This window comes from Haliaeetus albicilla, chromosome 17 (genome assembly GCF_947461875.1).
Source record: "Haliaeetus albicilla chromosome 17, bHalAlb1.1, whole genome shotgun sequence".
NCBI classification, from domain to species: Eukaryota; Metazoa; Chordata; class Aves; order Accipitriformes; family Accipitridae; genus Haliaeetus; species Haliaeetus albicilla.
The window spans coordinates 2,244,492-2,268,241 of NC_091499.1; the positions used below are offsets into that span (position 1 = coordinate 2,244,492).

At 35.6% G+C, this 23,750-nt stretch overlaps 1 protein-coding gene across 1 annotated transcript in view; it reads right to left on the reverse strand.

Moving 5' to 3' along the window:
* The window catches only part of EYS (eyes shut homolog), a 938,397-nt gene that overhangs the window by 752,059 nt on the left and 162,588 nt on the right, over nt 1-23,750 (reverse strand). Inside the window, exons 4-6 of the mRNA XM_069804576.1 lie at nt 8,515-8,708; nt 5,633-5,760; nt 622-736 (exon numbers count right to left, since the gene is read on the reverse strand). Of these exons, the coding sequence (XP_069660677.1) occupies nt 622-736; nt 5,633-5,760; nt 8,515-8,708 (437 nt within the window). The remainder of the gene's footprint in view (nt 1-621; nt 737-5,632; nt 5,761-8,514; nt 8,709-23,750) is intronic.

Genomic DNA, 23,750 nt, shown 5'->3' on the forward strand with positions numbered 1-23,750 from the left:
GTTGTTCCCAATTACTGCCATTGGAGAAACTACTATTTCCTTTTTTTGACAAGCTACGGCCAGAAGAATCTTGGTATGTGATGGATCTTGCTCAACATTTTCAGGAGCTATTTTGAGAGGTAAAACAAGCAGAATTACTTTTTTTCAAATTGTCAGTTGGAATCAACCTCACTGCACTGTAGTTTCATCATCAAACTTTTAAGTTTGTATTAAGTTTAAATGTGCTTATGTTTAGATTACTAGTTTGATTCTGGTTAAAACAATGGCAACAGATGTTCTCAATTCAAGCAATGTATTTTTAAAGGCTGCAACATAGCTGTGATTATCATCGGTGTGGATAATAGCACTGGACCACAATTAGTTATGCGTTCTTTTTACTATAAAAATACTCTTCAGTTCTATTACTTGATATAGTACAAAACACAGTCTCAGTAGAAAAGTAATAAAAAAATCCATATTACCCAAGTGAATCATCCTTGTGTTATTGATTTAAATAAATAAAACACATAAATGTATGTCCCTCTTGTCTCTTAGAGTAATGAACGCATTTCAAGTTCTGCTTGTCTGAAGCTTTTATACTTTGGAGCACTGAATTAGTTTAACATGTATTAAATTACTTACAGTGAATCCTCCAATTACATTAAGACACAATCCTTCATTCAGACAGTTGATGCTGAGCAGCCTGCAGTAGTCAATTACTTCCTCACAGTTCTTTCCAGTGAATCCTGGCATGCAGCTGCAAATACACCAGTGTATTTTAGAGGACTTGCACTTTAAAAGTTAATTGTATTTAATTATGTTCCATAATTCTATTAAATAGTGTTCTTGCAGTAACAAAACAGATCTCATATATTATTTAAAATAAACAGAACATGTTTTCAAGCAATTAAAAGTCAGTTGCATGATTCTGGATATTCTTACTTCTCCAATTTTTTTCATTGATTAAAGCATTTTCATATCAATACTTCCTATAATCTTCCAGAAACAAAAAAACCATCTAAAATGGGGTAATATTTAATAAAAAGCTATAAATGGGATTTCTGAAATTTATTAGAAAGGATGGGTCAATTAAACCATCAGAGAAAAAAATTAGAAATAAGATGATAAATGAGGTTTAATGTAGTTAGCATCAATCACTACTAATGATTAACAAAGAGTAGTCAATAATGACATGCTTAGGTATGTAAGGAACAATGTAAGGAATCTAGGGAGAGAACAAGGCATGGTTTGTTTTGTGTTTGCTTAATTGTAATTTGGTATTTTCTTTAAAGGAGAAAACCAGCATTCTATTTTTATGACAGTTTTTTAGTTCCATTTGATGCCAATGGAGCTGTGGGTAACTCTTCCATGGTAAAAGGAACTGTAGACATTTCTTGGAACAGTGTAGAAAAATATCTGAATATTTATATCTTGCTCAAAATGTGCAAAAAGTAAAATCCAGACTGCAAAAACTCTCTTTTGTGTTTTGATAGATACATAATCCCTGTCCACAGGAGGACACTCTGTGCAAGTAGCAATGGACTACATAATTCTCACCCTCCTCTTGAAAAAATTACTGTATGTAAATCCTATAATTACACTGCTACCATTTCAAGTACTTGGAATCAAAATTCTTGCAAAGTTTATTCTTAACAAGTTTCCGGTTCACTTATTGTGGTTAAAAGGAGTTTTTCATAATACTTAACTGCTTTTATTTCAGCATGTTCAAAGATATTAGGTAGTTACATACTTATTTTTCTGTCTAAACAAAGCTACTCATATCAACAGCATATTCATTGTCCTTTATATTATAGCACCATTCATCCATATGTTATGTTTATATATAAAAGGAACATAAAGTAAAAAAAAAAAAAAGTTTTTGTATCTTTTGTTATGATTCCATTTTTTAAATAACACTTAAAACCAAATCAGAGCAACTCAATTACAACATTTGTTTTATTGATTTGTTTTTACCCATGATCTGAAATCAGGTGAAAGAGCTCCTAGCTTTCTTGGTTCAATTTATTTAGGTAATGTCTGATGGTTTCTTAAAATAGATAATTTAGTAAGCCAATTTTTGAAGCTTCTTATTCTAATTTTTATATTTCCTCATTTTTCTTATTTCTGTTTTTATTGTTGTTTTACAATAGGCATACCAATATCAGAGAAGGTAAGAGTAAATTAACAGCAAGAAAGTTGACAGTAAAGTTCCAAAGATGACACTAACAGAACAAATTTTCTCAGAACACTCTTTCCCACTTTTTGTGACTTTTTATTGTCCTAAAGAACACGGATATAGAAGAAGATAGAAAGTAAACAATCAAAATTTATTGTGATGGATATCCTTGTTCACTGCCTATTTGAATTCACCTTAAATTTTGACATTTAAGAAAAAATGCTACTATTAGATTCTTAGCACAAAGTTGTATATGATATCAAGACTGAAAGGATGGAATTAGGATACAAGATAGTCATACATCATAACTGAAGTGGAGAAAATTAAATTGAGTCTGTTTGGTTATATGTTTAGAATGGAAAACAACTGCTTTCTCAAAAAAGAAAAGGTAAGTAGATAGAAGCTGAGCTTGTGATGAATATAAGGAGAATGCACAAAATAGGGGCAAGCAAAGCAAAACAAAAAGGAGTAAAAAGCCATCATTTGAATTTGTATATGTATGTGAGCTAAACACCATTATATTTATTTAAAATGTTAAAATGCTATAAACATGGGTCAGGCAGTGGTATTACACCAAATGAAACAGGCAGTTTTTTGTGGAGTAACTTGACATAGTCATAACCTGCAGTATTTGACAATGATTACCAAAAAATGAAACAAAACCTCCACTTAAAACTTTTAATGAGCAGCTCCAAACCTCCTGAGTACAGCAACACAGTTAACGGTAGGTTTCCTTTGGATAAATTGAGTTAAAACATGACTCACAGACAGAAAGATTCCAAGTCTGTGACTTAATAAAACTGGAACGGTTAAGCTACTGCTCCTGTAGGTCTGCTGAAATCCTCTGTTATTCAAGTAGCTAATGCAAGGCATAAATTGACAAAGAGAATTTTGAATCCTAAAAAGAGTAAAACCTGCTGAACTGTTGGCCCTGTCTAGAGGTCGGCACCTCCTCTCCATTTCAGCACTCTGACATTGGTGAGACTGCAGCTCTCACAACCAAATTACCGAATCTGGTCTCCTTGTGAAAAGTATGTGATTCATGCTCCCTCAAAATGCTTTCTCTCACCTATATGCCTCCTTCCAAGTATACAGGCGTAAATATACACAAAACTTTCATTTATTAAATATTTGGGATTAAGTGGTAAAAACCTGATTTTACTTTCACAAAAAATGAGGAAATAATTTTCAATTTATTAACAATAAACACTAACAAATGTTGCAATCACTAACTGGAGCCTTCAGGGACTGAATGGCAAAACCAAGGCTGAATACTGGAGATTTTCGATATGCGATTGGACAGGGTGCGAGATAACCTCACCTAAACTCCCTTCCCCACGAAAGGTTGGACCAGATGACCTTTTGAGGTCTCTTCCAACCTGGGCTGTTCTGCAATTCTATTGAAACCAGCTTCCAATGCTGCCATATTTATCAAACATTAAAAGTCTGCAGGTTTAGTATCTGGTTTGAGACAGCAGTCCAGGCTTTCTCTGTACCTCTGTTGAGAGAAAATTGGGAACCTCCAGAAGATGCTTCATCTCACCTGTCCTGGATATTTCGCTTTGGAAGAGATGGGTGACTTTCTGGAGTTCTTCTTCTCCTTCACCAAGGTGCATCTGGTGTGCAGCTTGGATGCTAGGGAAAACTGTGTGGATTGAACACTATCCAAAGTTTTTGCTTAAAGAGTATGTACAGGGCCAAGCACTCGATGTTGTACCAAGTTGAAGGATGTACTCTTCATTACTCTATTTAGAGTGTTCTCTCTAGGATGTTATTGCCCCTTTTTTAGAATGCTCTCAGTGTTAAAAATAATAAGATTATAACCTATGCCATTCCTCAAAGTAGCTCTCCACAAATGTGTCTTGCCTGTCTTGTCAAATGTGTATTTTACAGGTAGCAAAACTGAATACATGAATAATACACAAATATTAAAAGTAAAATCTAAGCACCAGTGATATTAATAGGATCTTAACACTTGATATTAGTAGTAAACAGGATTGTACCATCTGAGCCCCAAACTAAAACCTCTAGTACCTAGCCTTACCACACAACTTAAGTGATTCTCTTGATAATCAATATAAATGGGTTGTTAATTGTCCATTTTTACTTTCTGTTATACTTATCTAATGACTTCCACTCTTATTCTCACATAGTGTATCAGTGGAAAGACTGTTAAATCACCATGCCTTTCCATAGCTATTTTTATTAACCAATTTCCATGGTACAATGAGGTTCATGGTACAGACTATTTCTACCAGTGCTTTGTGAAATTATAAACTATTCAATCTACGTTGTACACAGGGCCAGGATTTTTTTTTTTATTTTTTTTTTAAAAAGAAAGGCAATCTACATCTTGTATTAATTGTTCATGCTATGCATTTTTTAAAATGTAAACTTCAGGCATCATTTCATACTAACTTATGTACCAACATACTGTGTAAAAGACTGGCTATATAATAGTAAATTATTAGTAGCTTATATCTTGGTTTAAACTATTGGAAAATAAATGATAACACTGTTGTTCTGTGTTATACATATCTATATGGGAAGATCTAACTCTGTGTATGTGTTTGTATGTGTGTGTATGTATGTATATATGTATTTAGGTATAAGTATAAAAAAAATTGTCTTTTTTTCTTCTTTAGGAAAACTGTAAACATAGTTCTACTTATATTTTAATTTCCAGACTTCTCAACTGAATCTTTTCTGATGGACTGTAACTTTATGTTCCATACTTCTGTTATGTATTTGCAATTTCTAAGTTCATTCATAATGTGTTTTCAGGCTTTTGTGTATCACAGCTTTCAATTTTCTGCTTTTATGAATATCCTAAAATTTGAAAGTTGTTTACTGCACTTCAGTAATGCTTAGCAGAACTTACTTCAGGCAGCCAGATAAAAGCCAAGCAAATGGGAAGCGGACAAATTGTGCTCCTTAGTGGTGTAAGAAACTATCTAAAAAGCTATTTAAATGGAATGAAATTATATACTGGGTCACTTCTGTTATTTTCAAATGGATAATTTTTTAGCATGGTCTTTCTGAATAAAGCACTTTTTACCATGCTGCTTTAAGGATAAATCTAAGACCTACTAATGCATGTCTGTGAATTAGAAATCAAATGAGTTGTCTTATCCTTTCAGAAACAACATAAACATCATACACCCTGAATGGGAGTGGTACATGTAGTATAATTATCTCACTTTCATCAATGTGTCAGAATTTATATATTTTATCTTACAAAATTAATGACGAAACAATTTATAACTCCTTAAATGTTTTAAATCTTTTTGTAGTACTTCAGGAGTTTTCAAGAAGACTAACTCAGTAGAGCACCAAAAATAAATTAAAAATTGTTAAAAGAAAAGTTTGTAGTTTTCTGTTTTCTGTGTGACTGATGATGTCTTTTCTTTCTGCAATCAGTGGGATATCATCAAGTGATCCAACAAAGTACTGAAATAAATTAATTTCTAATCTTACCGGCAGTTATAGTTCTGCTGTTGAGCTACACAAGTTGCATTATTTAAGCAAGGCAATAATTCACAGGGATTCAGTATTCTCTCACAGAACTTGCCAGTGAATATTGGCAGACAGATACATGCCACATCCTATAGAAGAGAAGGAAATTAGAAATAATTATTTGTTGTACCCAAGGCAATACAGAAATTAGTGTTTACTTCCATTACTATAGAGACCCTAAATAGGACAGGGTTTCATCACATTAAACAGTCTACAAAGACAGAACAAAAAGCAGTCCTAGCCCCAAATAGGTTACAAACATAATTTAGGACAAGTGGAATAGGCCTTCCAGCACAGATTATACCAGAGTCAGGTTTGCTAGCTGGAAACACACCAGCTCTAAATTTGGCTGGCTTTGTGATTTCATAACTGAATGGAGAAGGAGCTTTATAATTCATTTAAGGTTTTTCCTCGTTTCTGAATTTGTTCCAATGTAACGTTTGCATCTATCAAACAGTAACGGTGCACAAGGTACATCAGATAGCAAACAGTATTCACTAACTAGAGTAGGAAAGAAAATGGTGTGTATCCATTTTCCCCTTCAATATGAAGCACAGAGACTATGCTTCTCTGTGATGGTGAAAGACATCTGTCAGTTACTGCAGTCCATAACTTACACAGTAGGAACTGTAAGTTATTTTACAAACCAGAATATTTCTTAGAGCTGACACTCTCACCCTCATTTTTCTACATAAAGTAATGTTCTTTATAGGCCTTTTGATGTCAGAAAGTGAAGGAAAAATATAGAGAGGTTTGTTCCCCCAGTGAAATTGGAAGTGTTCAGGTGTTTCTTTAGAATCGGTCTTAAAGGCATGATCAGGGAACTTTTTTTAACATCTATGGAGAGATTTCTATATGTGTGAAACAAACTACTGCATCTGTCTATAGAAATGATTGTACAAAATAGTATGTGCTAGTATATTTACTAGACAAAATATTTAGACAGATTGCATAATTTAGAAATCTATCAATGTGTTCATCAATTTAGATGTCTTTTTTTTCTCTCTCTGTGAGTGAGTATGTCTTACTAGTATGTGATAACTGAGCTTTTGAAATCTTTCATTATTTTGGTTCTGTGTAATCACTGCTATTTGCAATAGTCATGCTACTGAAAGAACATCAACAATGCACTTTGAAATAAGACCAGATATGACTCTATTATCAAACCTCTGTAAGTCTGCATGAGTTTATTCTATTTTACAAAAAGAAAAAAGAAAGGGAAAAAAAAGGAATTAAAAACAGATACCACAGCAAAATCAAGAATAGGAAACAACCACTAGTTAATAAAGATGACTTATGTATCATGTTTTACATCAGAAGATTTTATTAGAGAGAGAAAAAAATGAAACAACACTAATAGTTCCTTAAGTGACCACCAAGCAACTGAACTGAAAATGTGGAATTTGGGCTTTTTAAGTGTAGAAATATTAGAAACACTACACATTCAGACAATGCTGTGTTTCTTCAAGAAGCATACAAAGCTAATCTAAAAATTTACATTAGAATTAAAATTTTTGGCACTTTCATGGAAGAGATCCTCCTGGAAGCTATGTCAAAGCACATGGATAACAGGGAGGTGATTAGAAACAGCCAACATGGTTTCATAAAGGGCAAATCATGCCTGACTAATCTGGTGGCTTTCTACGATGGAGTGACTGCACTGATGGATAAGGGAAGAGCAACTGATGCCATCTACCTTGATTCTGTAAGGCTTTGAGATTGTCCCATGCAACGTCCTTGTTGCAAACTTGGAGGGATACGGGTTTGATGGATGGACTATACAACGGGTAAGGAATTGACTGAATGGCCATTTCCAAAGAGTTGCGATCAACAGCTCAGTGTCCAAACAACAAGTGGTATCCCTCATGGGCCCGTACTGGGACCAGTACTGTTCATTATCTTTATTAATGACATAGACAGTGGGATTGAGTGCACCCTCAGCAAGTTTGTGGATGACTCCAAGCTGAGTGGTGCAGTTGATTCTCTGGAGGGAAGGGATGCCATCCAGAGGGACCTTGACAGGTTTGAGCAGTGGGCCCGTGTGAACCTCATGAGTTCGACAAGGCCAAGTGTGAGGTCCTGCACCTGGCTCAGCGTAATCACCAGTACCAGTACAGACTGGATGATGAATGCATTAAGAACAGCCCTGTGGAGAAGGACTTGGTGATATTGGTGGATGAAAAATTGGATATGAGCTAGCAACATGCCTTTGCAACCCAGAAAGCCAATTGTATCCTGGGCTGCATAAAAAGAAGCGAGGCCAGCGGGTCAAGGGAGGTGATTCTGCCCCTCTACTCTGCTCTCATGAGACCCCACCTGAAGTACTGCGTTCAGCTCTGGAGATCCCAGCACAAGACATGGACCTATTGGAGCGAGCCCAGAGGAGGGCCACAAAAAAGGCTATAGAGAAAGGCTGGGGGAATTGGGGTTGTTCAGCCTGGAGAAAAGAAGACTCTTAAAATATTATTAAGGCCTTTCAACACTTAAAGGGGGCTTATAAGAAAGCTGGAGAGAGGCTTTTTTATCAGGGCCTGTAGTGATAGTGCAAGGAATAATGGTTTTAAAATAAAAGAGGGTAGATTTAGATTAAAGGAAGACATTCTTTACTATAAGTGTGGTGAGACACTGGAACAGATTTGCCAGAGAAGTTGTGGCTGCCCCATCCCTGGCAGTGTTCAAGGCCAGGCTGGATGGGGCTTGGAGCAACCTGGTCTGGTGGAAGGTGTCCCTGCCCATGGCAGGGAGACTGGAACTAGATGGTCTTTCAGGTCCCTTCCAACCCAAACTGTTCTGTGATTCTGTGATTCTATGTTCAAATAGGGTTCTCTGAAGTTTATACTCACATTTGGCAAATTGATACATGTACCTCTGTTCTGACATGGCTTTGAAGAACATTCATTGATATCAATTTCACAATTGTGACCGAGAAAACCAGCAGGACAATCACAAACATATCCAGACTGACTATATTGACATATGCCCCCATTCAGGCATGGCTGAGATGCACAAGGATCACCAGGTTCCTCACAAAATGGACCTAAAAGAAATAAACATAAAAAATTAGGGAGTGTTTGAGTGAATGAGGCTTCTTGATGTGCTGTCTGTAAATATTACCTTGTCACCATTTAAAAGCAAAGAACTTAAAATATTCCTGTGTATTTTGTTTGTTTTGGTGAATAAACATGGTAGAAATATGTGGGAGTGACTAAACTTATCTGTAACAAAAGGAGGAGGAGAACTGGAACCATAGTCCCAGAAGACACTGAATGGTCACTGCACATCTCTCTTGCAGCGGTTATTATTAAGGGAAGCTGAATCCAGTGGAATTTCAGACTGAAGAGGTTGTTCCATTCCTATTTATAGATCCAGCCGGTAGCGAAGCTGAATGTACTCTCAGTCGGTGCACACACAGTCACTCACACACACAATACAGACACAGTGCCCACACGGATCAACGTGAAGAGCAGTATCTTTCCCCGCACATAAACGCTAACAGCACTCAAATGAGCAGGAACAGCAATGATGGCTCAAACTTTTTCCTCCTCTCTGGGTAGTCAGTATTGAAGTTCACCAGTGAACATACACACTCGCTCATTTTCTAAATGCACAAATAAACCCACATTAATGGATTCCTCAGATATCAGCATAGGTTTTAAGTCTGTTTGATGTCCATAACCAGACCCTGAACCTTTTGCCAACTTGCAGGCTCAGGCCTTGAGTCAGTCCAGATCTGGCTATCATTCTACTTGCTGGCTGGTCCAGCTTAAAAGCCCACCCCTGCCCACGAGGAAGGGTGGTAACACAGAAGTAGGAAAGAAAAGAGACTGCAGTGATCAGATGCAGGCTCAGCCAGAGAAGCACAATGAGCATCAGCCCGTTTACACTCAGCCAGCCCTTTTATCACCTTTTCTCTGCATTTTCCCATATTTGTACTTCTCCTGTCCACCTTGAACCCTACCCTTCTCCACCTTTTTCTTCCCCTGGATAAACAACCCTTACCTAAGTGTTTGGCCCCATTGGCCCCCGTTTTGTCACCTCCATACACAAATTCAGTATTTCTGATATGGTTACCTAGATAATCTTGACTTTATGTGGGATTACTGATATGGTTACCCGGGCTCTGTTGGCCTTGCAAGAAAATGATCCACAAAATGTCCCCAATTCTACCCCTTTAATTATCTGTGAAGTTTTCCTGTCTCAAAAAATTCTCCCTTAACCGTCTGTGAAATCCATTCATCGCTTATGGTGTTATCTGTAACTTTTGTCAGCCACTCACTCAGTTATTTGTTAAGCTCAGCAACTTCTCATGTTATGTCCAGTAGTTTGCCATGTTCTCTTCAGTTATTGTAACCCCAGGCAGGGGTTTAGAAATCTGCCTGCGTGCCTCAACAGTTATGAACTGCCTAAGTATTTTGGACAATTAACTCTTTTAAATTGTGCAACATCAAAGATACAGCAGAATTATAGCAGCTAAGAATTTACTTCCATTTACTTCTGGAAATTTATGTAGCAAGTATGCTTTTTACATATCTTGTACTTTGGTACTCTGATTTAAACCACCTTCCTAACACATACTTAGAGATTACATCAGACACATTTTTCAATAATTTGATGTAGCAACAACTCTAACTTCATAATAAAACTATTCTGAAGTTGTAGTATGTATTGATTCCACATTTTGTTAGTCACTTGAATCAACTGAATTAAAAATAGACATTCATAAAAAAATAAATTATACTTTACAAAAGATGTAGACTTTTGAAATGGTAAACAGAATACTTTTAACTCAGAAGTGTAAACTGCAAAGTAAACATAGCTAATTCATTCTAAACCAATTAATAGATAAGTATGTGAGCCTCTAATAATTTCCTTACCAACAGACTAGCTATATAGTGCAACTGTAAATATGTGGAACAACATTTACCAGGAGATCCAAATTTCACATTCTGTCTCTATTATATACCAGAACAGCTGATGCAACAAACACTATACAAGACATTCCCATTAGCAGAAAAAGGGTCAAAACACAATTTCTTTTTTGTCACTCAGTTCATTGGAAATAGTTGTTCCCATAAGGCAAAATGAATTGGATCTATCTTTTAGGACATATTTTTCACTTCTCTTCAGCATCAGAGGACATTCAAAGCATCTTTGGTGAATTTGTTGCTATCCCTCATCACCATAGTAACCAAATTACAGTAAAAATATATTGCAACTTGCAGATGTTAGGGCTTGCTAATAGGAAAAGCTAAGAAGGCCATTCCTCATAAAATGGCCGTTGACTGGTATTAGTGCATATATAAGAGAACATTTGCAACATGAACTGAAGTGGATTGGTCAATTGTTTCTTATTATTCAATTTAGTATTTAGCTGTCCTGTTATACTTCAGTACAATATTGCACCCTGGCAGTACTCATAGATGAGGTTATATATTGGTGCTTATCTTTTTTTTTTTTCCTTTTATTGGGCACATTTGACAAGAATGGGTGCTCCTGTCCTGCCCGCATTACTGAAAGGGAGAAGGCAAATCAGCAAAACAGTGACCCCAACTGCTCTACCCAAAGGAAAGCCAGGAAGTGTAGTTCCACGAGCCAAATGGATTAATGAGTTGTTCCTGCCATTGCTTCTACCCCTGAATCCATTCAATCCTTCCCATTTTTTCTGCCACCATTACCATGAATTTCTTAGCCTTTTGTTAAACAATGGCATGTTTAACATATGTTAATGTTAAATGGATGGATTATTAGAACAGGGAAAGACTAAATAAACACAGAACAATGAAGGCCAATTGGGGAAACCAGATGAAAGAGGTGCATTTTTGGCAATGTTATGCTGATATTTAGCAAAATTAGGAAAGGCCATTGTTCTACTAGAAAAAGAGATAGTGCAACTTTCTTCTTAAGGAAGACTAAAAGTAGCTAGAAGAGGAATACAGAAAAGTCTGAGAGGAGATAGTACAGTGTGAGAGACATATCAAGGAAAAAATGCATGATTCAAGGATGGCAAAAAAGGTATTTAACTTCTTTTCTCCTTGGCATCTCCTTGAAAAAGGCAAAAAAATGTATTTTTCTTTTTGTTAATTTGGAAAAAAACAGTGCATTTAGTGTGAATTGGGAGCCATTACCTAACCAGGTTGAAGGGGATCAATTTAAATGAAGATACTGAGGCAGCAACTGCACTCATGGTCTGAAACACAAGTCATGTGTTTCATAGGTCTATCTAGAGTGAATTCAGTAAAAAAGTCTACTAAGTTCCTAATGTCTTTTAGGAAGAATTCAGTCTTGAGCAGGAGTATTTCCTTAATCATTGATGCTACTTATGTCTTTGACATTCCTCTACTTTATAATTTCTTGTGTTCAGCATCTTATGTGAAAAGCAAGAGCAGTGCTCTTTCACCTGAACATCCATGCCTGGTGAGTTTGACAAACGAAGTCAATAAAAGGAATTCTGAAGAACTGGTGTTTTTAAGCTTTTTATTCTATCATTCCCAAACCTGATGTCACACTCAATCTATTTTCTAAAGAAGATTGAAAGGTGACTTGATTACAGCCCTTGGATGGGGAAAATATCAAGCATGAAAGAGATCGTTAATTCAGTGGAGAAAAGTGTAACAAAAGCAAATGACCGAAGAGAGAAGCCAAACCAAATAAAGTTAGAAACACCTCGCATTTTTACCAATGAGGTCTCTGTACCAGACTACCATGAAAGAACTGGATTCTACCATTGCTGATGTCTTCACATCAATGCTTTTTGAAAGATACTACTTTAACCATATAAAAGAGAGAAGACTTAATATATAGGTAAGCAATATAACAACCTTTGGTCAGAACAGATGAACAACTGGTCCTCTCAACTTGCAAATCTATTTATCTACTTTGACTCAAAAGGTATACCAAGTCTCTTAATAGTTGTGTAAAATTAGGAATTAATTCAAATTCGCACTTTAAAATGTAAATGTTTTTGTCATCACCCATGCCTCTTGTTCAGGTATGTTTAGATAAATACATAACTTCATAGCCGTGCTAACATTTACTGACCTCTTGAATGCTGTTGTTAGAAGCAAGGTAAAGAGGGAACAGGATAAAAATAGATCTGTATAATCTGAAGTCAAATGCAAACCCCTGAAGGAGGCAGTATTTAAGCAATGAACAATATAGCTGGGAACAACACATTGGTCCAAATTGCATATGCACATTGAAAATGTTTGTAAACATTCTGGAGATCTGAGACTTAAATTAAAAAAAGTGCAAGGCAAATTCTTTTAACTGCATAGATTTGATATACATAACCTTGTATTTCACTTTGATGTCAATAACAACATAGTATAGGCATAGTATTTGACATAGGTGCTGTGTTTTTCTGTTGCCAACAATTTCAACAGAAGTAATTCTTCCCTGAGTCAGACCCCAAAAAGAAACATTTGCTGCAAATACTGAAGTCCCTTTAGTGTTCAGTGATGAATGATTAGCCACTCAAAGCTATGACGTATTGTTCAAATTCTCAGGAAAATAAATACAGAAACCATGTTCTAATGGGAGATGGCTGATTCAGGAAACTTTAGTATGAAAAAAACTAGTTATCAGCTTGATGGAATACCCTAATTGAAGAGGAAAATTCAAGAAATTAAAGACATCATCAGGAGGATCGGCTCACCATTGTCTTTCAATACAGTGAATTCTTGTTTGGTTTACTTCAATAAAATAAAAATTGTGGAATATTAAAAAGCAGGAAAGAGTGGGTAAAGACTCCTATACACCAACATGAAAGCTAATGAATTTTAGTTTAAGGAACCTTATTTCCAGCATTTTCTATTGCTTTTACATGTAAAAAGAATAAAACCCTTCACAAAAACCAAATTACACCCCCCCCCCAGCCCTTCCTTGTTTGATTTAATGGTATCCCTGCTAGTCTTCATTAGTTTCACTACCATGTTACAATGATTAACCATTAAAAGTCAAAGGACGTTCCTGACAATATTGATAAGCATCGGTCAGTTCATTAAGATACCACATAGTGCCATTCACATAAATATCTGGGGCTACTGATTAAAAGAAATAATTTTTATTTTTAGTAGAAGTCTTTCTGGGCTTCATATTTATACAAGCATTTCTCTTTCTAAGGAGTAAAATATGTGAAAGATCATACTAGCACACTACGCTTTAATATGATTTCAGTACTTTTGTTTTGTTATTCCTCTAATGAAAAACCATTATTTTCTAGAGCAGTTATGCATAAGGCACAGTAGACTATTTCCAGAAACAGCATATGTTACACACATATACATTCACTTATTTGTACTTTAGTTAGAATGAAGCAATAATATTTCAGGGTTAGCATAAAAAAAGAACTATTTAGTGGGAGAGAGATTTATTTTCAGTTTAAATGAAACAAGTAGTTGCTAGGAGCTACAATCAAGGACCAAGATACACAGTAGGCAGTAAACAGAATAAAGCCTGGGAATGAAGACAAGTATGATATAATTCAGTTGTTAAGAACATTGCTAATATTTTAATAAGTTCAGTTTCACAACTGAAATTATAGAAACCCGCATGTCATGCCCTTCTTATGTCATGTTATTATTAATGTTTAGCACTCTCATTCACTTTAAAACTAATTCCAAAACAAGGCTCTTTTAATCTGAGGACCATCAGGTTTCAGTTGATTAATTGAAAGTATTTCTGCAATTAAACTAATCCCTACCTGCACAGCTCAGTTAACAATTTATTATAATTAGTCCAATCCAGTTCAGTCCTTGTTTTTACTTTCCCGAGTTTCATCAGCTGCCCTTCCTTTTAAATGTAAAACCGAAATGTATATTTAAAAGTTCACTTTGTAGAAAGAATTTTTTTTTTTTTCTGTTTAAAAGCATCACTGAATCACAAGCTTTTGTCTTATATATCTAGACCCTGGAATATACCAATATTTCTATTGGTGCACTAAAAAGCACTAATCTTTGAAATACGAATACAGTATTTGCATCTTCATATCAATTTCTAATCAAAACCAATGAATGACACCTTTTTTTCTGCCTATGAAGTTTCAATAAAGTTTGAATCAAAATGAAATCTACTTAAGGCACTGTAAATCTAGGTCTTAGAAGATAGTGAGTGCAAATCTCCATGAAAGATTATAAGGGCTACAATCTTAATTTTAGAGCAAATAGGCAGTATCAAAGCTCACTGATGTGCTTTATACAAAAGCTCCAATCAGCAGACTTGAAAATAGACATTTTGGAAGTAAATGAATGAGAAGAACATTAGCTTCCATCAGAGGAAAGCCTATTAGAGAGTAAATTACAGTACTGCTGGAAAAACTCATCAAGAGTCCTTGTAAACTTTTAGTTTTACTTCTTATCTTGACTAACCACAGTGTTCAGAAATTCTAAAATAGCCGAAGCAAGTAGAGCTGGGCTGATTCTGAGCCAATGTCACCCTGGCCACTGCTGAGGCAGTGCGCATGGGCTGTCACTTCCCTGGGGCGAGAGCAGGGCAGCACCCTAGTTAGAACAGATCAATATACTATTCCTAGCCTAAAATCACTTCCTAGTGACTCCGTTTGCTGCAGAAAGGGGCGTTCAAATCGCTGCTAGGGGCGGCAGAAAGAATAGCCGTAATGTTCAAACTGACAGCTATGACTTTTATCAAGAACACCAATGCTGCCCACTCACAGACAGTCTAGGTTTAAAAGTGCCTTTCTCCTTGCAGCCAGCTGCTGGCATTTACCACACACCAGGTACAGAGGAAAATCTAAGTGTGTCCATTAACAGTGAATTCACTAATACTCCATGGTTTTTACTACAGCAAAATGATATGATCACTTATCCATCTTTTGGGAAGGTGTTTTTAAAAATGCAATGATTAATCGCTCCTTTTGTAAGACAACAGTTTCTCCAGATAACATTAATTCAGTTCCTCAGCTGCCCCTCAAGTGACAAGACCTTTAATATGCTCGACCGCAAGGTATGTTCCTGATGGCTCACATACCTCTGTGAGAGGCGCCATATTCTGAATTCTGAAGTGTCCCACCTCCCAGAGATGAGGAGGTCTCTCCTGGCAGTCATGGACTAGCATTTTGCCTGACGTTATTCAGTATGGTTTCTAAAAGTATGAATGGGAGATACACTTTGTATTAAACCCCTGAATGATAACAGATCAAGTCAATATACTGAGTGGGACTGGAATTTTCTTCATTAAAATAAAAAAGTCTGTTTGATTTCAAACTGTGAAACTACAAATTATGAAAATAAACCTGCACAAAAATATTAAGTAGAAAACTGTATCTAAATGGATGCCAGACACTGACAAAGTGGCAAATGCTTTGTGAACCAAACCAGAAGGAAATCTATTGGACGGCAAAACTAGGCTTTGTTTGCTCACTTTTAGTGGTGAACCACATACTTTCTCATTGCTCCCAAGAAATAAAACATCATACTCATTGGTGAGAGATTTGAAAGTGCTGGTTTATATACATCACTAGCGAGACTAAAATGAAATACTTCATATCATTCTGAGTAAATGACAGAGACGATTCAAGGAAATTTAATACCAGACTGTCTCCCAAGTGAAGGTAGGCAGAATGTGCAAGGGCACGCCATAGCGAGCCGGGCGAAACCCAGGGATGCAGCTGGAGTAGAGGAGGAAGAAAAGAGAATCCAAACGGTTCAAGTTCTCCCTGGGTTTGCAATGTAGAAACAACGGTCGACTGATCTAGTATGGATGGGAATCAAGGTAGAACCATTGAGCAGAAAAAAGTTATTTAGCGATATTTGAGAAGTTTCTCGTGGAAACAGATAGAACCATTTCAGCTGTAAAAACTTGTTGTGACTAAAGCAGCAGGAATAAATTGAACAGAAAAAAATTTCACAGAAGAGAGAAAGGGGTAAAAATGACCAAGAAGGGATCTATCTTTAGCTGTTAATATCACTAATACAGGGATGTGTATTTCCTGACTGTCAAGAGCTGTTGCAGAAAATAAAAGCATGTATTAAAAAAGGATAGTGCAAAATCCTTAAAGAAGAAAATAAACTTCTATTTAGAACAAATGGGATCCAGCCTTTTCTGCTTTATTGCCTGTGTGTTTATGGCCAGCTAGAATTGAAAAGCAACATCCCTCCTGAAGAGCTTAATAATATGGGAAAGGGAATACGCCTCAAGGAACACTGTAAGTCTATTAAATTCTCAATGGGCAAGGTGTTGCTTAAGATTTCTATGGATGTCTATAAAAATCCCATTGGAAACTGAAAGTTCCTGAACCTTTCTGTTCTTTGTGAAGCAGGCAAACCATATTCCCTTCTCTTCTGTTGAGTGGAGTAACGAGTGGTAGCCTCAATACCTCCTAGCGGCAATGATTAGCTGCCTGTTGGAATCCTACTGCCTTTTTTTTTGGTGGTGGAGACCTTCAGGCTTCTGCTTCTCCTTAGGGTCTGACTTGTTCTGTTGTTCTCTCAACTAGCCTCTTTTCCAAAGGTCAAACCTTTAGAAGCTCTTTAGCTTAGATATCTATTTCATATCAAAGTAAACACTAAAATGAGGTTGTTCCACATCCCATAGGTATGTTTGGAACTTAGGCCTTTTCTCTTGGATCTTTGAACAGCAATTTTTAGCTGAAACTTTGAATAAAAGTTTTTCTGAGACTGAGACAGCTTGATCATTATGCATAATGAAGGTAAAATGTTCTTAACTCTTTGTTCTCCAGAGAAGAATTTAAGCTTGTAATAGTTTCCTGATATTTCACTCACCTAAGGGAGGAAGGGAGGGAGGAAGGGTGGGAGGTAGAGATTTCCTAGAGGGGCAGCTGTACTCTCTAATATTCTCCAGCGTAAGCAGGATAGGCACCTGCATGAACTAAACAGAATACTTTAGATGTCAAAGCAGTCTAATCTGTAATTCAGGGTATTTTAAAGGCTTTTGGTTTCTAAAATATATCAAAATTATTAACTGTGAAACTAAATAGATTCTCAATTTCTTTCACAACCGATACACTAAAAACTTGGTAAGACAATGGTCCAGATCTTAATATATTTTAATTTTCTGTTATATATTTATCAAAGAAGATTATTTGTCTTCATGTGGGTATATTTAGACACTATTACAAGTAAAAAAATGTATCTTTTCCATATTTCTTCTGTACATATTTGCCCACTTGCCAGCCAATGCAGGATTACAGGGAAGTTAACCACTATCTTAACTGAAAGGTCTCAAAGTACATCAGCACAATAAATAGAATAGCAGTTAAAAAAAAGAGCAAAGCTTGTACATATTTTGATATAATCATTGTAACAATAAGAAAAAGATTCTATTTATTTTAACATTTTGTTACTAAAAAGACTACATTGATATTTAGAACTTTTATCTCCAAACAGTACACAAAGTGAGAAATGTGATATAATGAAAGAGAAAGATGAAACTACCATTTAGTGGGAAAGCCAATGTACATAAAACAATAGAATCCCAAAATGGAGAAATACACATTTTAAAGGCTTGTGTAAACGTAGCAAGTAGGAAAAAGAGGGGAAACTGTTTTTAAACTCATCCATTTAATAATCACAACAAGAAAAAGTGATGATGGAGACTTTATTGCAGGGGAAGGTAAAAAAAAAAAAAAAGCAAGCACAATATAAGCTTGCCTCCGAATAATTGCAGCTCTACCTACTCTGTTCAAATAGCCAGACTGCTTGCATCACAGGTAAAATAAGCAGAAGATGTATTATAAAGCATGAACCCTAGAAATAGATCTCTTCTAGTTTAATATGAGAATCTAACCATTTGAACATGATTTGTGTTCTGTTATGAGGTCAGATAAATGTTATAAAGGTATGGTTCAAATCTTTGATATCTGTAGCAGAAAAATTTAGTAGCAACATTTGAAATTTATATAAAAGATGTAGAAAGACCACACCTTCAACAGCATGCAGAATCACACTGGTATATGTTTTCAAGACTATTAAATGACTGAGTAATGATTTTCCCATAACTTAAAGTGTGACTTTGGCTCCAACAGTCATGTTTAATTATTTTTTTTAAAATTCACTATCAACTATCTTGAAAAGCAGTAACTTCATGGATTAAATAAATGTAATGAAAGACTGTGGCAAATTTGGCTAGACCTTCTTCTTAGTAAAACATAGAAAAGAAAAATCTGTATTTGCCATCATCATCATCACCTCTGTATTCATTGAGTATCTGAGGTCAGTAGAATAAATGACAGACAGAGCTTGTCTGCTTCGAGTTGGGACAACATAGATATTTCCTACATTTTTATTTACCTCTGTACTACTGCTTGAGATTCACTAAATTACATGACAGTTTAATTTCACCAGAACAGTACAACCCTGATAACTAACATGAATGGCACAACTGAACAAATAGTTTTCTCAGATCTTGAACACTCCATCTTACTCACAAAGATTACCTTAAACCTTAGATATTATGATAATGGAAGCTATTTAAAAATTAAAGCAGTTTGAGATTCCTGGTAATATATTGGTGAAGTTGCCTCTTTAGGAACATTAAAAATACTCTACATTATTAAGCAAAAGAAGTTTTGTAAGGACAAAGCAGCTTTTGTAAACCAAAACTGTTTTTTTATTTGTTTGCTTTTTCCTCAACTGTTTCTGTTAAATTAATAAACACATTTTTGCTTCCACCAGTCTTGATTTACTTGTAGATTTTGTTCCTGTGACTAACAACTAAAAACTGTAATAACCCTGTGACTACAATGTGGAAAATAAATATTTTTTAAATTAAATTAAACAAATAAATTAATTTTCTTCTAGATTTTTTATTTTTCTTTAAAATGGAGACTGACAAAGGACTAGAAAGCAAAAGCCCTTCTGAAGGCATTGAATGCACAGAAGTTTTGACGAGACGCATAAAATTATGTATACATGGGCCAGAATTACTCTGAACTGCTCAAAGCACTGTGGGACATTCTATTTCATAAATGTTCAAAACACAAATAACAATTTTAGCCACATTATGTACAGTTTGGTTATTTATGATTGTTAGCACTTACCTTTCTAGCACCATAAAACTAGATGAGATTTTAAAGGATGCATAATGAGCCTGAGTGACATTTTTGAAAACATCTGAATAACTTGACATACAAAATAAATGTGCTATGATGTGAGATATCTCACTTAGAATGTGAGATATCTCACTTAGATGTCTCTTCTGGTATAGCTAGACTATTTCACATCTTAAAATATCCTGTATGAAGTAGTGTTGGTAACTCCATATTGAATTTTAGATTTCATTTTTGAGGTGACTTAGATACTTTGATAACCTATGAAGTCCCTTTTTCAAAAATGATCTAGGCACCTTTAGAATAGAAATTCTATTGTTGGCCCTATAAAATATGCTGCTAAATGACAACTTTAGAAGGTGGAATACATAAGTCAATCATATATTTTTGAAAAATGATTGTTAAATCTGTGTTAGCAGGCTTACTTTAGTCTACATAATAATTTATTCTGACTGCCTTCTTGACACACTTTTCTTTGGTAAAGTGATATAGGTTAGATTTGCTGGGTTATTTTTAATTCACTTATGGAAACATGCAAAATGACACACCTCCAAGTTTTTGGCAGTCATAACTGTATTTGCTAACTTATCTCAGTATCACCTCACATTATCTGGTGTAAGTCAGAAAAAAACCTATAAAACCTGATGAACTGGTATTGATAAAATGCGTCAGTAAATACAATAAGTAGATTCAGCAAATTCCTCAGCTTTCTTTCCTACAGAGTAGAAGTTGTGAGATCAATAGTAGATTTTAGATATTTGGACACCAAAATCTTTAGGCTAATACCTATTGAGAGCCAAATAAAGAAACTGACCTGCAACTGGAAGTTCCCTAAAAGACTTTTAAAAATTGGCTCTAACATGCCTCTATTATGTACCCCAATATTCAGCAATCATGACCACAACATGATAAATGTGAACTGTTAAGAACTGTAAAACTATTTAGGAGTTTTTAGTTCGTTATTATTATTATTATTACTATTATCCATTCTTTCAGCAGTAATATTTTCAAGAATTCTTCTGAAACTAGGATAAATTAAAGATGCAATAGTTTAAATATTGATAGTGAGCAGTTCAGTTAGTTATATAAATCCAGGAAGAAGAGCCTTAAATAAAGCAGTAGCTGGAAAGTTGGCATTTTGGTATTTCTCTGCTAATATGCAGACTTTCTAGAAGCACATGACAGGTGATTAACTTTGTCCTCTCTCCTCAAAGTTACCACAGCCAGCTGACTGATGACAAAAGATATGTATGGGCTGAAACATCAAATGGATTCATAAGAATACTCGAGCAGTTTCCTCCATAACAAATGAAATCATGTGTAGCTTGGCCTTCTCTCTTGTTTGCAGTCAAAACTGTATTGTGTGAGAAGACAAAAAACTTGGGTAAGCAGGTACCGAGCCACTTACATCTTTGTCCATGTCAACTCCAAATCAACAAAATACACCTGCAGTCAAATGCAGCTCACAGCCCTAGCATATTAGACACAGCTGTAAATATTGAACTTGACAAAAGTGTTGACATATTTTCACTACTGTCAAATTTTCAGATGGAGTCCTCAGTGACACACAGTTGTTCAAAATTTAATTCCCCCAAACAGCTTGAACTTTTAGAACTCACTAATTCTTATGAATCCATTAACAAAATTATTTTCAAAATGAGTTTAACAGATGATAATGACTGAAGCCAGTGATTCATTTGTCTCTATAGTTTTGGAGCTAATTGTTAATTATTGTTAAAGATTATATATCTTCTTTTTCTAATCTGTAGTAGTGTAGAAGCAAGTTTACAATTAATCAAGAAGAAAGAATCTGACATGGAGAATATCCTTATCGAAAGATAATTGATTGTTCAAGTCTTTGACAAAGGAGACTGTTCAAGATATATAGATTTATTTTTTTTCCACGGTCCTCAGAAATCACAAGTCTAAATGGCAAAGTCCTTCCATTACAGTGAAAGAGGATTTTGGCTGAGATGAATTCCTACTAATTACTTAACAATGTTCAGAAACATGACTGTAGATTTGAGGCAACTGCTAAAGACCTGGGAAACAGATCTTCAGGAGACATATCCACTTGAAATTCAATAAGCAAGGTAAGGGTTGAGGAAGAGATGTAAATGCAGCCCTGAAGCTGGACAAAACTGGTCTTAAGGGTAACAAAAGGAACAAAGAAATAGTATCTAACACACATAACCCCCACCATATATAGTAAATTCAGATGTCAAGTGGAACTGCAGCCCAGTGAAAAAAAAAGGTATATAAGCATGTTAGCAAACATATAAACATGATCCTAAGCAGATCCTAGAGCAAGGAAGATAAAACCATCAGCACAAACATTACATTCCTCCTTGTGAAGGACTCCAGATCCTCACAATAACACTCACCATAACACCCCTGCTGCCAACAGCAGTAAAAGGAGCAGGGAAAGGGTGACCATGGCATCTGGAAAAGGGTTAGAAACTAAGAAGCGTATATCATAGAATCATAGAATGGTTTGGGTTGGAAAGGACCTTAAAGACGATCTAGTTCCAGCCCCCCTGCCATGGGCAGGGACACCTTCCACCAGACCAGGTTGCTCCAAGCCCCATCCAGCCTGGCCTTGAACACTGCCAGGGATGGGGCAGCCACAACCTCTCTGGACAACCTGTTCCAGTGCCTCACCACCCTCATGGTGAAGAACTTCTTCCTTACATCTAACCTAAATCGACCCTCTTTCAGTTTAAAGCCATTACCCCTTGTCCTATCACTATCTGCCCTTGTAAAAAGTCCCACTCGAGGTTTCTTGTAGGCCCTCTTTAGGTACTGGCAGGCTTCTAGAAGGTGTCCCCAGAGCCTTCTCTTCTTTAGAACTTTATCTGTATTATTATTGAAATATTTTCTGCACAGATGACTCTTAAGATTTCAATTATACTGTAATTTTTTGGCTTTATATATGCAGTGTTTTTTTCCAGAATCCTGTGTTTAATTATCAATACATACTGACACATATAATGGCAGCAAGATAACAGAACCAAATGAAATGAAAGCCAGGGAAAGTGAAAAAAAATTCATTAATTTAGTATTGAAAACACTTGCTGGGTTAAGAAGAAGACCCCTTCAGTAGTAAGGGAGAACTCTACAGCATCAGAAGACTGTATTTTTCTCTCACCATTTGGGAGGTCTTTTCTCTGTAATATATAAAATGCACATTCATATGACCTAACTCTGGCCATCTAAAAACTAAGTGTTCAGTCTAACCCCTGTTAGAACCAACAGTTTAAACTGGACACCTCTAGAAGAGGGTTCATTCCGTCCAAAAAAGGTATCTAGGACAGCTGCAATGAATTGCTCCTGGGATACCTGTTTTTCTTCTAACTAAACAGGGCAAACTAAACAATATTTCAGGTTAGATACCAAAGTCTAGACAGCTGATGTTGAATAACATGCAGCCAGCCAATGAAGAATATCTGAAACTTTGCCAAATGAATGGATTAAAGCTAATCAGAGAATATAGTTTTACCACAGATTTATCTTCAGAAGCATTCACTTTGCAGCAAGCTGCAAAGGCTAATTGATAAAAATAATCTTTTTTAGTCTGTTGGTTTTACTGCCAAGGTGGTAAAACATGTTTTGAGATGACTGATTACTGTTTGGAAAAAAGCCAATGAAATGATGTCCTGCATCTTGGAAGAAAAGCAACTTCAAATATAATGTATTCCTACTTATACCTTTAGGGATTTCATTCACATGTATATTAACTAATAAATTAAAATGGACAGTGATTAACATAATCTTTTCATTTTTCCTATACAGTATTTTTATTTTCATCTGTAATCTCCATTCATTTTGAAAATGCCCTAAATTTAAAAGATCCAAGTTTGCTTTTATCGGTATTACATTTGAACAGTTCAGCAAATAAGAAGTTTTAGGACTTAAATTAATTTTAAAAGGATTTAAGTCTATCAGCAAAATGAACAAAGGAATTCTCAAAGCTTTCTGAAAGCTTTGAAAACCTTTTGAAATAGTGACTTTTTGTCACAAATCACAGGTTGTCATTATCTTCTTGTAAGATAAATT